The sequence below is a fragment of the Xyrauchen texanus genome, chromosome 11 (assembly GCF_025860055.1).
Source record: "Xyrauchen texanus isolate HMW12.3.18 chromosome 11, RBS_HiC_50CHRs, whole genome shotgun sequence".
Classification (NCBI taxonomy): domain Eukaryota; kingdom Metazoa; phylum Chordata; class Actinopteri; order Cypriniformes; family Catostomidae; genus Xyrauchen; species Xyrauchen texanus.
In genome coordinates this window covers 12,141,219-12,159,040 of record NC_068286.1, presented here as the reverse complement: position 1 = coordinate 12,159,040, position 17,822 = coordinate 12,141,219, and the positions used below count along the sequence as shown (strand labels likewise).

Here is a 17,822-nt window from a genome sequence, read left to right as displayed (position 1 = left end):
ACACAGTTATGTGATCAATCAATCAATCAATCAAAGCTTTATTACACACACGGTCCAAAACACAAACAATAAAACAGACAAATACAAGAGAAAAAAAACAACAGACATATAGGCTAAAACGCCAATGGTTCCACATATTGGAGAAGAACCTTAACTTAGTGCCGAGTTCGTCATTGTTGAAATTATACTGTTTGCAGAGTCTGATAACCTACACATACATCTATATACATAATATTGCGCAGCACAGCAGAGCAGATGGTCACACCTACACTGACAAACATTTGGCTTGCACTGCTCCATCATGGCACCTTAAACAGCAGCCTCATTCCATCATTATATGCTACATTTACTTTCTGCATTCTGCTCTTTCTGTAGTGCTGCCACAAATGGGCAGTATACATAGGGGTACAATATGCTCTAAAAAGTGTAGTCTTCACCGATCCTGAGCACACACTAAATTTGTGAATCAACATATTAGCTTGTGCATACATCATACAACACTGTCTGTAACTGTCCCTATCATCAGACAGGTCATCTGTTATATAATGTCCTAAGTATGTGAGTAATTGACATAACATTTTAAGCATTGTCATTAGTGTCCTGCTGTGCGACACTTTCTTCATCTAACTATTTTAAATATAATTTTATTATCTTTTATAACTATATACATAAATAAAATTATTGTTATAGTTGTTGTTTCCACAATCTCATATTAACTAAGACAATAGTATATTTTCACTTTTTATATTTAATATTATTTTTTTTTAGTACTGACTCACTCTCATGCCATCCAAAATGTGTATGAGTTTCTTTCTTCAGCTGAACACAAAGAAAGTCTTTTTAAGAATTTCTCAGCTCTGTAGGTCCTTACAATGTAATTGAATGGGTGCCAACATTTTGAAGCTCTAAAATCTACAAAAGGGCAAAATAAAAGTGCTTCAGAAGAATCCATGTATTCTAAAGAAATATAATAGATGTGCATGAGAAACAGATCAATATTTAAGTTTTTTTTTTGTTTGTTTTTTGCTATAAATTCTCCTGCCTGCTCTTGTATATTTCCACATCACTTTCACACTCTTCTTCTTCTGTTTTTGGTGATTCACATTTTTCGTGCATATTGCCCAATACTGGGCAGGGAGAAGATTTTATGATAACAAAAAAATGACTTAAAAATGTGTCTGTTTCTCACCCACACCTGTCTTATCATGTGTGAAGATATGGAATTAACAAAATTAATGGATTGCTTTAATGCTCCCTTTAAGTGGAATTTGACATTTCAAGATTTTTGGCACCCATTCACTTGTATTGTGAAGACTTGGCTGAAATATTCTTCTAAAAATCTTAATTTCTGTTCTGCAAAAAAATAAAGTAATACACACCTGGTATACCAGGAGGGTGAGTAAATCATGATATAATTTCCATTTTGGGTGAACTATCGTTTTAAGTTTTCCTACAGCAACACCACTGGAGTCTTTACACACTATAGTTTCAGTTTTCATTAAAAAAATTTGACTTAAATTAAATTAAATTAACAATACTGATATTTATGTGATGGACTGGCGACCTGTCCAGGGTGTCCCCCGCCTTTCGCCCAATGTTAGCTGGGATAGGCTCCAGCCCCCGCGACCCTGTACACAGGATAAGCGGTTGACGATGGATGAATGGATGGATGGATACTGATATTTAAAAAAAAAATATATATATATATATATATATATATATATATATATTTCTTAAAACCACACTCTGTCTATACAAAAGTTAAAAAATATGTGATAAAATATGCGGTATTATGTATGTTACCTTTGCATTACTTTGTAGTGGAAAATGTTAAGCCTTCCAGTGTATGCATAATACTTTGTTAAAAAACAGTAAATAAGAAAATGCAATCAAAAGTTTTAGATACGTTTTGCACCTACCCTAGGCAAGGGGCTTAACTATTTCTTAACCTGTGACGTAGGTCATGGAACAAGATGGAAGACTTAAATCTAAATGTCAAATGGCTTCATGAAACCCAATTGAATCTAGGAGGGCCTATCCAGTGTTTTTTTTTTTTTAAAAGACAGTTCAGTATAGTCAGTGCTATTAGGGGTTCTATTAGCAATTGACAACTATGATTTATAACCAATATATAAGCATTCAAATGATAGCCAATGAGCAGAGTGCTGTAATACTATCAGAGATACAGTAGGTTCCCTTCCAGGTCTGTTACAGCAACAGATCAGGAATCTGAACACTTTATACCAACAAATAGGTCACCGCTCTCCTACAACATAGCTCAACCTCAGCCATATTACTCACTCTTAAGCCCTCCCCAAGCCTCAAACCAGTTGTGTTAAATAATAATATGTAGTAAGACATTAAATAAATGTCTTACTACATATTATTAGTTGAAAGGGGATTAGTTGACATGATTGTTTCACACTGTCACTACTCTTGTTATGTTATTGTACTAGCCTATATACTATTATGGTATTAATCTACACTACTGATTTGGGCATGTACTTAAACGTTACTTGGAATCAGTAAACACTTTCTTTTTTATTTGTATCTGAGAGACAAGGATTATATTATATACAAATGTATACATACACAAACACTTGGACACTCAAGCTATGCCTAAGGCCTGAGGTTAGTGATCAGTTAAGCCTTAAAGAACACACAAATACACTCTGGACCACAGCGGGGATTTAGTGGATTCATGTTTAAAGAATATTTGTTCTGGGAGATTGCACTCAGTCATTTTACAATAGATGTAAGCCGAACCATAGAGTGAGAGCACATTGACCTAATCCCAATGGGTTTTAATTTGAATCTGAGCCATACATTTTTGAGAGCTTCAAAGAGGAAAGGAGATGGTGTTTATAAAATTTCTGACATTTTCCCATTGTGTTACTGTAACTCTAAAATAACCAGCTTTTGATGTATCCACATAAAATAATACAAATTATACCAATCATTTTGGTCAGTGTCTGTTGTCAGCCTGACTAGACTTGTCAGTTGGACCACATGCAGTTAATTATTACTTCTTTTACAGTGATGAAAGTCATTGGTGGTTTTGGTGGGGCTGGTCTCGGATCAGTGCACAATAACCTGATTAGTGCATATGTCCATTCATATTTTCCTAACAGACCTGTCTGTCACACAGCAGATGGGCCAACAGCTGTGAGACTCATAGAAACTGCTGTTATTGTCCAACCGGTCATGATCTCCAAAAAGGCTCTGATCACAAAGGAAAAATACACTGCAGATGTCCACACTATGATTTTCCATTCAGCTCTATCCAGAACTACAGCTGTCTCCAATGGACACAGACAAGTTCTGGTGAGTTCTAGTGAGTTTAGAGAAAGAACTAATGAGATCTACATAATCTAGTGATTTTTTTTAAAAGCAATAATCCATCCATTCATCCATCCATCTAACGTAGCTATTGATTTTAGAAAGCAATAATCCATCCATCCATCTACAATATTTGTTGATTTTTGAAAGCAATAATCCATCCATCATCCATCTACAGTATCTATCGATTTTAGAAAGCAATAATCCATCCATTCATCCATCCATTCTATCCATTTTAAGCAATAATCTATCCATCGCATCTAAAGTATCTATTGATTTTAGAAAGCAATAATCCATCCATCGTCTAGCTACAGTATCTATTGATTTTAGAAAACAATAATCCATCCATCCATCCATCCATCCATCTAAAATATTTGTTGATTTTTGAAAGCAATAATCCATCCATCATCCATCTATAGTATCTATTGGTTTTAGAAAACATTAATCCATCCATCCATCCACCCACCCATCCATCTATCCATGTAAAGCATCTATTGATTTTAGAAAGCATTAATCCATCCATCCATTCATCTACAATATTTGTTAATTTTAGAAAGCAATAATCCATCCATCATCCATCTATAGTATCTATTGATTTTAGAAAGCAATAATCCATCCATCATCCATCTACAGTATTTATTGATTTTAGAAAGCAATAATCCATCCATCATCCATCTACAGTATTTATTGATTTTAGAAAGCAATAATCCATCCATTCATCCATCCATCTAACGTAGCTATTGATTTTAGAAAGCAATAATCCATCCATCCATCTACAATATTTGTTGATTTTAGAAAGCAATAATCCATCCATCATCCATCTACAATATCTATTGATTTTAGAAAGCAATAATCCATCCATGTATCCATCCATTCATCCATCAATCTATCCATGCATCTAAAGTATCTATTGATTTTAGAAAGCAATAATCCATCCATCGTCTAGCTACAGTATCTATTGATTTTAGAAAACAATCCATCCATCCATCCATCCATCCATCCATCCATCCATCTACAATATCTATTGATTTGGAACACAATAATCCATCCATCCATCTACAGTATTTAATGACTTTTGAACGCAATAATCCATCCATCCATATATTCATCCATCCATCCATCCATCCATCTACAGTATCTATTGATTTTAGAATGCAATAATCCATCTACTTTATTTATTCATTATAGAACGCAATAATCCACCTATCCATTTATTCATCCATCCATCCATTCATCCATCCATCTACAGCATCTATTGATTTTAGAAAGCAATAATCCACCAATCCATATATTCATCCACCATCCATTTATCCATCCATCTACAGTACCTATTGATTTTAGAGAGCAATAATCCATCTATCCATAATCTATCCATCCATCAATACTATCTGATTTTATAGAATAATAATTTATACTAATAATCCATCCATCCATCCATCCATGCTGATCACCAGTTTAACACCAGCCAGCCAGCCTTTTACATTCATTTTTTCATTTATTACAATGCTGATTGCAGAAATTACATTAAAACGTGCACTCAGTAAATTCTTAGATGGCTCTTACTCATCCCATTGTTCCCAGTAGTACTTGAGGTTTTGGACTCTATGCTAACACTCATTGTCCATCCAGGTGATGTTTGTTTATCTTCTGTTTTGTTACCTTCAGTTTGTGTCTTATCTGTCTCATACTACACATATCCCTATTATGGACATTCTTGGATTCAATCCAAACAAACTTTAGCACATTTTTGCGCACTGAACTGTCACTGTGCTTGCACTTGGCATCTGATGTTGCACAGTTTATACTGTATATGAACCACACCTTGAGAGCTGCAGGTCATAGCGGTTTATTTTCAGACTCCAGGAGGAAACAATTTTTGGGATATTTTATCTTTCCACTTGCACTCATTCTGTTGGACTATCAGGTGGATCACACTGCTGCTGATAAATACTATACCATCACTCTGGACCACTGGCTCCATTGTTGTTTGTAGAAAGCATAATTATGTATTTTGTTATTTATTGTTTAGTTTGCTTATTAAACAAAATAAAATAAACATGTTATACATAAAGTAAACATTGTTATTGTCATTATTAGTGGTTGTAACATCAAATGCATGACACAGTGCCATGTGCTGCCAACATGGCAGCGCCAATGAGGGGGCGACCTTCTCAATGTAAAATTAAACATAACTTGAGAAAAATAAACTTTCATTGAGAAACTGAGTCTTCATCAAATGTTGACATGATCATCAAATTTCTTAAAAATGCTATTCATGTCTTTGTGTAAAACTTTTTTATTTAGCAAAAACGTTTAACATGTAATTTCTGAAAATGTCTGAAATGTTCATGCTTTACATTAGTATTCAAGTAATTATGTAGGTTATACGTAAATAAGGTGTAAAAAAGAGAGAAACATACAATAATATGAAGGCTAAATATGTTATGGAGCTGCTTGTGATTTAAAAATTATTATTTTCTTCCATTGTAATTACTTAAATTAACAAGTCTAACATGCAGAGTGCAATGTAAACTACCATCTTAACATTTTGAGATGCAGCTCCAACACAGCCAGTGCTGCAAATTGACATGGGTATATTGCAATGTACAGTATGTGCAAATGAATACCTAACTCACAACAAATCATTGAGAGAGAGAGGAAGAGCAGTTAATAGTGGTATATTAAATAATGAAAGTCAAAGAGCTCAGTGTCCAGATCTTTCATTAGAAAAAGAGGCCATGATGATGTGTTATGCAACTGTTCTGTAACTGAAAGCAATGCCACAGGCTCGGCTGTGAAATGTCTGGAGTGAAGCCTCCTCTAACAGCAAGTGAACAGCCAATTATTTGAAGGACATTAACATGGCCTCTTCTTTTAACAGTGCATTCAATAGGATATCAACTTTCCATGCATAGCTCAGGCTACTGTTTGGCATGGTTGAATACTATTGAATGGAATGCTCTTTTCTTTCATTTCTTTGACTTGTGAGTGAAAATTACAGCTGTCTTTGAACCTATCAAAACACAATAACCAGTTCCTCATTTTATTTAAGTTGTTAATAACGTTTTGTTAATTGATTTTATTTATATGAAATATATTAGGTTAATTAGAGTCAGAGTCAGAAATAGTTCCTTTAGGTAAAAACTGTCATACCCACTCTTTACATAATTGTATTAATAATTGCATTTTTCAGGAAGGAAATTACTGCCATTCTGCCTTTGTTGGTTTACAAATCCCCAAAATAAAACCAATAAGGGTCAATGTGTATTTAAAATTTAGATCTAGAAAAGAAATGCAGAAGTGCTATGGAAAGTCATGGAACAATAATTAAATATAAAGTAAACATTGAGGCCTCAGTCTCAAAAAATAAAATAAAAAAAATGCTCCCTTTATGTGGATTTTGGAGCTTCAAACTTTTGGCACCCATTCACTTCCATTGTGAAGACCTACAGAGCAGAAATGTTCTTCTAAAAATCTTAATTTGTGTTCTGCAGAATAAAGAAACTCATACACATCTGGGATGCCAGGAGGGTGAGTAAATCATGAAAGAATTTTCATTTTTGGGTGAACCATCTTTTTAAGAGGTACCTTCACATGCAAATTGCTGCCAGGCCAATAAGTGCATTTGCTGCCACCAAGAGGCTACATAGAGAGAGAGAAATATGACATCTAATCTGAATGGATGCAAGTATATGGTATCATATATAAAAATACTTTAGTCAAAATACTTTATTTAATCAATTATTTTATATTTATTAGTGCATCAAGATGCATAATCAATGCTCTTATTAATGCTTAACATTTCTCAATCCTGGTCCTCAAGGAGGCTACCCCAGCACTGCACATTTTGGATTTCTCCCTGATTTAACAAACATGATTCAACTCATCAGCTCATTAGTTGAGATTCCAAGACTGACCAAAACTCAACTGATTGTGTCAGATAAGGAGACATCTAGCAAGTGCATTGCTGGGGTAGTCCAGGTCTAGAATTAAGAACTTCTAATCAAGAGGAAATGAAAATGGTTAAAATTACAAATTTCCTCATTGGAGCATTCAACATATATAACAAATCTAAGGTTATATTAACAATTGTAACACAGTTAGTTGCGGTCCTAGCATTCCAAAACCAGCAGTGCAGAGTGTTGGAAACAGGGATTTTGATTTATCTCTGTTTCTCAAATCTGTTGTTCATATTCGCACTGTTCATTTGTCACCAGCAGGTGGTTTTTCAATTATTTTATTTTATGTGTTTTATGTGTTATCAGTGAGTTATCGACCTATGGATTTAAACTAATTTGTTAAGCTAAAACACAAGAGTTGTACAAGACCGAGAATTGTTCACTGAGAATTGTTCACTTAATAAACACTGATCCGTTCACAAACAAAATACCAATAACAAAGAGTTGAGATTTAATTATGCTTCACAGTTGTGCTTATATCCAGTTGGAACAACAGCACTCTTGTTTGTGTGATATTGCTTAATTAACCTTAAATTCTGTAATTAATAATTCATTTTTCATGGCTTTGTTACAGTTGCATTCTACAAAACACACACAACACTGATGCTCCACAGGGATCAGTGTTTGGAACCCTATTATTTTGCATCCACACCAGATAACTCTGAACACTGATATTCTGACAGCACTTACAAACTGTACATCTCATTCATATCTTCTGTGTCCCATATCTGCAATCTTAGAAACAAATCACTTCAGATGTCTCTGACATTTAAGGCTAGATGTCTACCTTTCAAACTTCATCTTGACAAGACTGAGATTCAGTTCCTCCCAGAAATGACCTCTATCATCAAGTATGTTGTTTAAGGTCCTTGTCATTGCCTCCAGGTGAGTAGTAACTAACGCTTCTAATAACAGTCAGAACAGATGAGGCCGCAATCACATTCCACATTGCTTTTCAGGGTGTGTTTGTTGCATCAACTTATCTTTAGAGAACCATCTATAACGACAGTTTTCTACAGTAGAACAAAAGCTGTGTATTTACAAATAACATGATTAGATGTTTAATATATTTCTATTTGTTTTGGGCTTCTTCTTGACTTTTTAGGTATTCCATATAGCAAAGGCCTTGCAGTCAATATTTGCTACTTATCCAATTATATCAGTACTTCAATATGCATGCTATTTAGGCTACAGTATATTGTAATGCACATTCTGTTCACATAAGTATGTATGTGTGCCCAATATTAACATGCATATTTATAGACTATATGTCTATAGTTTCTAAAGGCTATAATGGTATTAGTCACAAATATTGTTTTTTAACACAAAACTTTTCATACTATAACATAAACTTTTTAGACGCAAATCTGCATAATTGATTTTCCATCATTTTCCACATAACAGCTCTTTTTTATCAAATGTAAAAAGTGGCATTACCCAGAGCCAACTAATCCGGTTCAAATATTGAATATGGAAAAAGAAATGCAATTATGGAAATATACTGTTTAGTAAACATTCCAAGTTTAAGAAGAAGTAGATTTTTTTCTGACACAAAACCTAAATGTAATAGCAAATATCAGACACTAGAGAGCAGGAGACGCCTTCAGAATAACTTCAGAGGTAGGCCTACAAGATGTATGATCTAAACTTTTGCTTTCAGTTTCTCTGGTGACCATGGAGACAGACTGTGGATAGAGCTCCCCTGTTGTCTCACAATTCCTGTTCTCATTTGATCTGCAAAAAAAAAAAATCCACCTACATAAAATACATAAATTACGTCACAGTCAGTGGTGGCTCAGTGGTTGAGGCTCAGGGTTACTGACCAGAAGTTTGGGGGTTCAAGCCCCAGCACCACAAAGGCTCTTAACTCCAGGTTGCTCCAGGGGGATTGTCCCTGTAATAACTGCACTGTAAGTCGCTTTGGATAAAAGTGTCTGCCAAACAGGGTCAATGGATACTCTTTCTGGAAACAATCTTGATAGATTTGAATGATATCTTTTATTTCAATGATTTGTATGTATTACAAATCATGAGCTACTGTAATAAGGAGTGTCGCAGCATTTTGTCAAAGCTAAGTGTTTTCCCAGTTTATAAGTTGAAGCACAATGTGAAACCTGCACTTCTGTATCCATAAGAGCACAACCCATTGTGGCTTTATTATTTCAATGTCTTCATATTGAATGAGGATGTTAATTAATCGATAATATTGAAATAAAGAAATCAATGTTGGCCATTGTGCAGATTCCAAAACTTCGAATAGCCTTAATGGAGAGAGAGAGAGAGAGAGAGAGAGAGAGAGAGAGAGATCCACTCAAAGCGATTGTTCATCAAAAATGAAAATTCTCTTACCATTTACTCACCCCTCATGCCATCCCAGATGTGCATTACTTTTTTCTTCTGCATGACTTCTGCATGTGTATGACTTTCTTTCGTCTGCAGAACACAAATTAAGATTTAGAATAGTTATAATAATTCTTTTTTGAATAATATTTAAGCTCTGTTGGTCCATTCACAATGGAAGTGAATGGTAACCAGATCTTTGAAGCTCCAACAATTATATAAAGGGAGCATAAAAGTTGACTTTTGAAAGACTCCAGTGGTTAAATCAATGTCTTTAGAGGTGTTATGGTATGGGCGAGAAACAGATCCGAATGTGAAATAATGTGAAAGTGAAAGCAGAGATTTATCGTACAAAAAGGACTTGATCTGTTTTGAGTTTAAAAAGGTCTGGTCACCATTCACTTGCAATGCAAGGACATAGAGAGCTGAGATATTCTTCTAAAAATCGTTGTTTGTGTTCTGCAGAAGAAAGAATATCATACATAAGGGATGGCATGAGGGTGAGTAAATGATGAGAGAATTTTCAATTTTGGGTGAACTATCACTTTAACATTTACTCTAATGGACCTCAAAGACATTATTATAAGAACAGCATATAACATGGGAGCTTGAGTACAGCATGCAGCATACCAATACCTAAAGGTGCCATCAGTAACTTTTTGTTTGTATCATCTTGGACTTACCTAGTGGTGTGGATGCAGCATTATTCAAAATCGACAGTTTTCATTTACAGATAAATTCACAATCAGCCATGATTCATTTAATCCAAGAGTGAAAGTGTCCAATAACAAGACGGTGACTGAGATTAAGAGAGTAGCATTCCGCTGGTTTTGTGATTCTAAAATGTGATTCCACCATGAGGACACCCCTTCCCTATGTAGAATTAAACAGCATTTATAAGGTTACCTGAGTCCTCATCTCATGTGAGTGGTCATGATTTTATACATATGTTTCAAAATTCAAATAAATTTCTTTAGGAGTAAAACATTTTAATAGGGAAAAAATTACTGACTGCATCTTTAAAAGTTGAGTTTTTTTTTATATAATTATCTTTAACTGTCATTCTAGATGCTTAGATGGCAAGTGTGCAATACTCAGTTCAGGTTTATAATATTGTTATAAGCATAATGCTTCTTGCCTCCTTGCACTCTTTACAACCCACATGTCACTTGGTTCTGTGCCAATTTAGCGCACAGTGGGCCAGCCTGAATAGGGCTTTGTAAGCACTGCCATACTGGTCTCCCAACCCACCCCCGGACGGCTATTCACGGGTTTCCATGATTCCGCCCATTTGGCTCCCGCACAATATGTGTCTGTCAGTGGCATTTCATTGGCATGCACTGGCACACACACACACATATATACAGTATATGTCTCAAACAAGTGTGCCACCATGCTGTGCTTTCCAGTGACAGTTGATTTGAACTTTTTTTATTTGAAGAGTTCATCTAACATGAATGAAGTTTTACATTTGTATGTCAATGCACACTTAACTACAAAAATGTGACAAATTTAATGAGCTTTTTTTATTTGTGTGAAACATATAATTTAATATGACTGAATCAACATACACCAACACAAGTGCTTTTTAAGGGTCAGATCAGGCAGACATATCTCCTAAATTCAATTGCATGTTTCTCTTTTACAGTACAAAGCATTCATTATGTTGGCCCAATAGACTTCAAAATCACTTAGACTTAAAGGTTTATTTAGGTTTAAAAGAAAATTTTTCATGGTAAAGTATGCAAAAAAATGTCCTACTCCCTTAAAGATATTAATTAAATAAGTATCCTGAGAGATCTCTCCAGTCTCTGTGACAGCTGTAGACTTTGTAAACAGCAAATAAAAATGTGTCCACGGACATTGACACTTTTCACCTGTCAATCATTTTGCTCGTTCTCATAGTGTTGTATTTGAAGCAGATCATTGAGGCTATGATTAATAATGTTTGTCAGCTGAGGGTGCTATTGTGCCACTGTTGAATTTGACAGCCACAGGAATAAAAAACACTGATCTTTTGCTTGGCTTTGGTCTAAAATTTATCTTTGGAGGACGACGTTTTGGAATGAGGGGGCGTGGCTAATTCGACGCTCAGTCACGTGAAAGCTTCAGAATGCTAAAATCGCCTACAGCACCTTAAAAGGAACACAATTTTTAAATGGGCCAAAAACCATTTAAACTCCAACTGCCAAAAATTCAAAAGTAAACAAGCCTTTAATCTGCAAATCTCTCAGTCTCAAACGATCATTTTAAGATTTTGTCTACATTTCATAACAAAATTCCATCAAATTAAATTGAAAAATCTTTAATCAAATAAAATAAAAAATATATTATTTTTAAAAATAGGTTAACATATATTTGTAATTGTATCTATCAATCTATAACCTTCAAACGTTTTTTATTTCTGTTAAAACTTTAATTATATTATATTATATTCGTTATATTATATTATGTTATATTATAGACCACACCCCCACATTTTTATCACATAAAAAGCTAGGAAATCCTAACCAGGTCTTAAAAGATTACCATGTACTTCTAGAGGTACAGTATTAACATAAAATACTTAAATAATCAAATGTCCACAACAGTGGTCAAGAATGAATGATTGGATATCTGGTGTATTTAAAGCTCATAGTTATCTATCTACAGTCTATAGATGAGGATAAACATAGCAGAAGCTACGTATGCATCACCCTCTCCCTTTCTGATAGCATCTGCATCCCTCCCCACACAAAAACACTGAACTCCACTCTCTCGCTCTCTGTGATGAAGGAGGAGGAGGGACCTGCCCGTGTCGTGAGCTACGTGCAGAGTTCACATCCTCAACCAAACATCTCGATCGACCACCCTGTGCAGACCATCCAGGAGCTCAGAAACTACAGTTTCCATTTGAAGAACGAAGCCAGTGAATTTACTTTCAGTTATACTAGCAACCATGTATGTACAGTCTGCAATGCGCGTGTTTATATGATCGCCAGATTGGTTAATAACGCGTGCTGGTTTATGCAGACCATTCAGGACGTGATTGATTTATTTGTCGTCGGTTGTGAGTAGAAACGGTATCATATTGCAGAGACGCTGAATTTGAGCTCTTTTCATCAGTTTTGGGGTTGTGCTCGAACAGAAGGGAGGAGTAGCGGAGAAACGCTGGTAAGTCCCCAATACTACACATCTACATTAACTATAATAAACACAGTCCTATCTTTATTACACTGTAATAACTGCTTCCGTGTGCGTGTTTGTGTCTCAGGTGCAGCAGTTGATTTAATCGTGATTGATCGTGCTGTCTCAAACCCTTAGTAGACTGGTTTTATGTCCAGTAACGTAATAGACTCCCGTTAGCTCACTTTTGGCTAGCGCGCTAATATCAAATTATTTACGCGTTTTAGTGGAGTTATTACACATCTATTGATTATTTTAATCACAGTTAGACATATTTGCGTTTGTTTTTGCTTGCAGTGAGCATTCATAGCCATGTATATATTGAGATGGCAGAGACACCGCCTTCTAATAGAAATAAACCCAGAGTAATGTAACTTAGCAATTGATTAATTGATCTAACGACCTAAAATAAATTGTCCCCCTCAATTTGTGCGTTATGGACGCTTTATATCTGCTTTGTGTTACAAGCTGCCACTGCGACCGGCACTTTTTAAAAATTTCGTCGAAAACTCGCGTGTTAGCCGTTCATTCATATGTGGTGTCAAACTTTTCGACGTCATAATGACAATAAAAGGAAGCTGGAGTGCAGAATGTTCGAGGCGCTCGCTGGCCTGACCACAGCAGTTTGTTTACCACGTGCTGCTATTGCACAATGTAAACACAATAGCAACTGATGCACCTCATTATGAACTCCAGCAGTGGAGAAAGTTTAGTTGTGGTGCAATGAGACTTGTTTTGATACATTTTATCATATCTAGGAGAACAGGTTAAACTGAAAACTTACAATAACGATAATCTGGCTTGCATTATCACTGTTAAATAGTGAAAATGGGCTGATCCCTGTTATCTTAAGGAGCTAAAACTGCCTGACTCAGAAGTGACATAATGTAGCTAGTTTGATAGAGTCATATAAAATTACATTACTGACTTAAACCAGTCAATTAAGATGAATGGATCTCAACTGGTTTTGCTTCAGGGCTCAGATTTTACATTAGACATCAAGTTCTGAACCAATACAGTTTTAAAAATGGCTTATCATACAAAAATAAATGTCCCGTTGATTTTATACTCTTAGCACCTAATAATACACCATACAAATCACACTGTTGTCACTAATAACATTTCACAAGTGGACCCATACCATTTAATGTGGTTTGGTGTTCCACATTATACTTTACCTATATTTTGTTCATGGTTTTTGAGGACAAAATGTTACACAACCTGTCTATGCTGGCATATTCGCCTGATTTGGCTTGCTTCTACTAAGTAACCAAGGAATTTGTACCAAAATACCATTGAGTTTGATTGGATGCACATCCTGTGATGCCAACAACAACAAAAATATATGGGAAGTGTTTTATCATACAAGTTGATAAGTATTTTGCTATCACACCTATGCACAATTATATGATTTGTTGAAAATATTATATTGCATTTAGCATTTTTTGTTTTATTCCATTTTTAGGAAATGCAAAGCACTGCTTTCTTAGTTTGACATGGCAAGAAGCAAATTAACTTTCTTGCTTCACTGCCTCACATCATCAAGTGGGAAGGCCTGGTCTCCCGTGTAATACCCCTGAGCTTGTGCATGCTGTTTTTCAGTCTAGTTGGCTGAACGGCATGTACAGCATCTAATAAGAACTAATCAGGGACTTGTTTGTGTGCACAATGTCCAGAGATTTCAGTCTGTCTTATGCCATCCTGGCTGCTGGTCATAGACAATGAAAAGAACAGTCCCCTATGGTGAAGGGGTCAACAGTGTGACCTTATTTGGAGCTGTACTTAAAAACTATGAACATTTGTCTATAACTGACTTTTAAAAGCAGTTTATTATTTAGCAATTGTTCCTCTAATCTCAGTTCAGACATACTGTATGCAAGTTTATTCACTTTTATACACACTGACATTTAGAACCAATAACCTTGCACAAAATGTTAGTATGGAACTGTATGCTTGTGACTGACATACACTCACCTAAAGGATTATTAGGAACACCATACTAATACTGTGTTTGACCCCCTTTCGCCTTCAGAACTGCCTTAATTCTACGTGGCATTGATTCAACGAGGTGCTGAAAGCATTCTTTAGAAATGTTGGCCCATATTGATAGGATAGCATCTTGCAGTTGATGGAGATTTGTGGGATGCACATCCAGGGCACGAAGCTCCCGTTCCACCACATCCCAAAGATGCTCTAATGGGTTGAGATCTGGTGACTGTGGGGGCCATTTTAGTACAGTGAACTCATTGTCATGTTCAAGAAACCAATTTGAAATGATTCAAGCTTTGTGACATGGTGCATTATCCTGCTGGAAGTAGCCATCAGAGGATGGGTACATGGTGGCCATAAAGGGATGGACATGGTCAGAAACAATGCTCAGGTAGGCCGTGGCATTTAAACTATGCCCAATTGGAACTAAGGGGCCTAAAGTGTGCCTAGAAAACATCCCCCACACCATTACACCACCACCACCAGCCTGCACAGTGGTAAAAGGCATGATGGATCCATGTTCTCATTCTGTTTACGCCAAATTCTGACTCTACCATCTGAATGTCTCAACAGAAATCGAGACTCATCAGACCAGGCAACATTTTTCCAGTCTTCAACTGTCCAATTTTGGTGAGCTCTTGCAAATTGTAGCATCTTTTTCCTATTTTTAGTGGAGATGAGTGGTACCCGGTGGGGTCTTCTGCTGTTGTAGCCCATCCGCCTCAAGGTTGTGTGTGTAGTGGCTTCACAAATGCTTTGCTGCATACCTCGGTTGTAACGAGTGGTTATTTCAGTCAAAGTTGCTCTTCTATCAGCTTGAATCAGTCGGCCCATTCTCCTCTGACCTCTAGCATCAACAAGGCATTTTCAGCCCACAGGACTGCCGCATACTGGATGTTTTTCCTTTTCACACCATTCTTTGTAAACCCTAGAAATGGTTGTGCGTGAAAATCCCAGTAACTGAGCAGATTGTGAAATACTCAGACCGGCCCGTCTGGCACCAACAACCATGCCACGCTCAAAATTGCTTAAATCACCTTTCTTTCCCATTCTGACATTCAGTTTGGAGTTCAGGAGATTGTCTTGACCAGGACCACACCCCTAAATGCATTGAAGCAACTGCCATGTGATTGGTTGATTAGATAATTGCATTAATGAGAAATTGAACAGGTGTTCCTAATAATCCTTTAGGTGAGTGTACATTAACCTTTGCTAATGTGACTTGGGGCTACTTAACATGCAAATGAGCTGTTCAACAGATTTTAGTTTGACACTTTCCAGAAATGACGTGTGGATCATTTGTGGTAACTGTGGTTAATTCCAAGCCTAATTCTTTCCCTCTCTTATTAAGAGCGGATATTAAAAGACCCGACTGGGTAGAGAGGTGTTTTTTTATTTTTTTATTGGACATCAGCTGAATTTGCATGTTCATCTCCTCATTCTCTTTTTTGTAAAATAAAAATTATGTAACTTTCAAATGACACAGATGTGAATTAGTCATCATGTTTTGCAGCCTGCTGAATTCTGAATCCTGCCTATCCACAGAGATGATATATCTGCCAGTGTAAGTGTTAGAGCACAAATTTACCTCTCACAAACACATATTAACATGTTATAATGCTTTACAACACACATAGTAGCTGAGTCCTAGTTTACGTATAGTTAATTAATCACCTGATTGCAATTATCAGGATTCACCATATTCATAGTCAGTGTGAAATGTTTTTCGCAACCCATTTTACTTCCAAAAAAAAAAAAGAGAGAGATATTCAACATAAAATGACGGGGAATTTATTTTTAAACATCAAAAATTGACCATACGCTAAGTCCTGCCATAAAAGAGTTTCTGACCAATCCTGTCTTAGCAACTGTTGCCAGGCCATCATTACTCTGACACGCTTTGCTATTTTCCAATGAGAACCTATGGGAGTTGTTTGAGCCAAAACATTTTAAATAAATTGTTGTTGGGTCACTTGTTATAACGACACAAGGTTCCCAGAGAGGATACAGATTTTTTGTTTAAATATTGAAATAAATATTGAGAAGAGCATACTATGGATTAAACTATAATACACCCCATTCCCAAATGAACATGAGTAACATCATTGTAGAAACCTACATTTGCTCCAAGGTAAATCAAAGCTAATAACTTAACATTAAATCAAAGCTAATAACTTAACATGAATTCATTGATGTATTATTTCAGGTCTTCGTTAAGGCAGTAAGTAAATAAAGAGTTCATGGCATCAAAATGAGTGTGTTATGAGATGTTTTAAGCAGATCACTTACACTAATGTTATCAGGCGTAGAATCGATATCAAGTATGCTTTTCTCTTTCGTTCATGAGAATATTTTGCCAAAAAAATTCGCCGTTGATGGCAATCTCGCATTCATTCCAATGGGGAGTTCTGCAGAGCTTGTCAGAGCCTGCAACCGCAATCAAGGGGGGTGGATCTTGGCGAAAGATCAATTGATTGGATCGTGAAAAGTGGGTGTTATATACCAGAATGAGGCCAGTTGGTAGAAGATTAGATCTTGAAAATTAGTGATTTGTGACATCAGCAGAAAAGGAAAGTGTTTTTACAGTCTGAGCAAATTATTAAATTTTGTTAAAATATTACAAAGACCAACATTTTTCAAGTGTTTTTCTTTTTCATTTGGAATAAGTTTATCAGCCTTAAGTATGCTTTAAGGAAGTAAAAAGGGTTTTATATTGACTTAAAAGAATAACTCACTTTTTTAATGATTGTGAACTCAGCTGAGAGAATTTCAATGTAAGTGGAGGCCTCTGTGTGTGTTGTGCATATTAATGCCTCTTTAATAAAAGGTTGCCTTAGAATTTCTGATATCATGTATTTGTATAAATTCATAGTCCCCCTGTGCTTTTTTGATGTCCTAATCTTGTAGAGATATTTGTGTGTGTATGCATAGGCATGCATGTGATCACAGGATGAACAGAACATGAACTTTGCCACATAAATAATTAAATATATAAAAATAAAATGTGGGTTGGGTGGTGGGGGGGTGAGG

The 17,822-nt window shown here is 35.8% G+C and overlaps 1 protein-coding gene across 2 annotated transcripts in view; it reads left to right on the top strand.

Annotated features, from left to right (window-relative positions):
- The first annotated feature begins 12,457 nt into the window (after positions 1-12,457).
- LOC127651407 (RING finger protein 24-like) overlaps positions 12,458-17,822 on the top strand; it is a 54,564-nt gene continuing 49,199 nt past the window's right edge. The window contains exons 1-2 of one of the 2 annotated variants that reach the window (XM_052137209.1): positions 12,458-12,791; positions 16,306-16,356. In XM_052137209.1, the coding sequence (XP_051993169.1) occupies positions 16,340-16,356 (17 nt within the window). In that variant the 5' untranslated portion in view covers positions 12,458-12,791; positions 16,306-16,339. The remainder of the gene's footprint in view (positions 12,792-16,305; positions 16,357-17,822) is intronic. The other variant, XM_052137210.1, reaches the window with a different exon arrangement.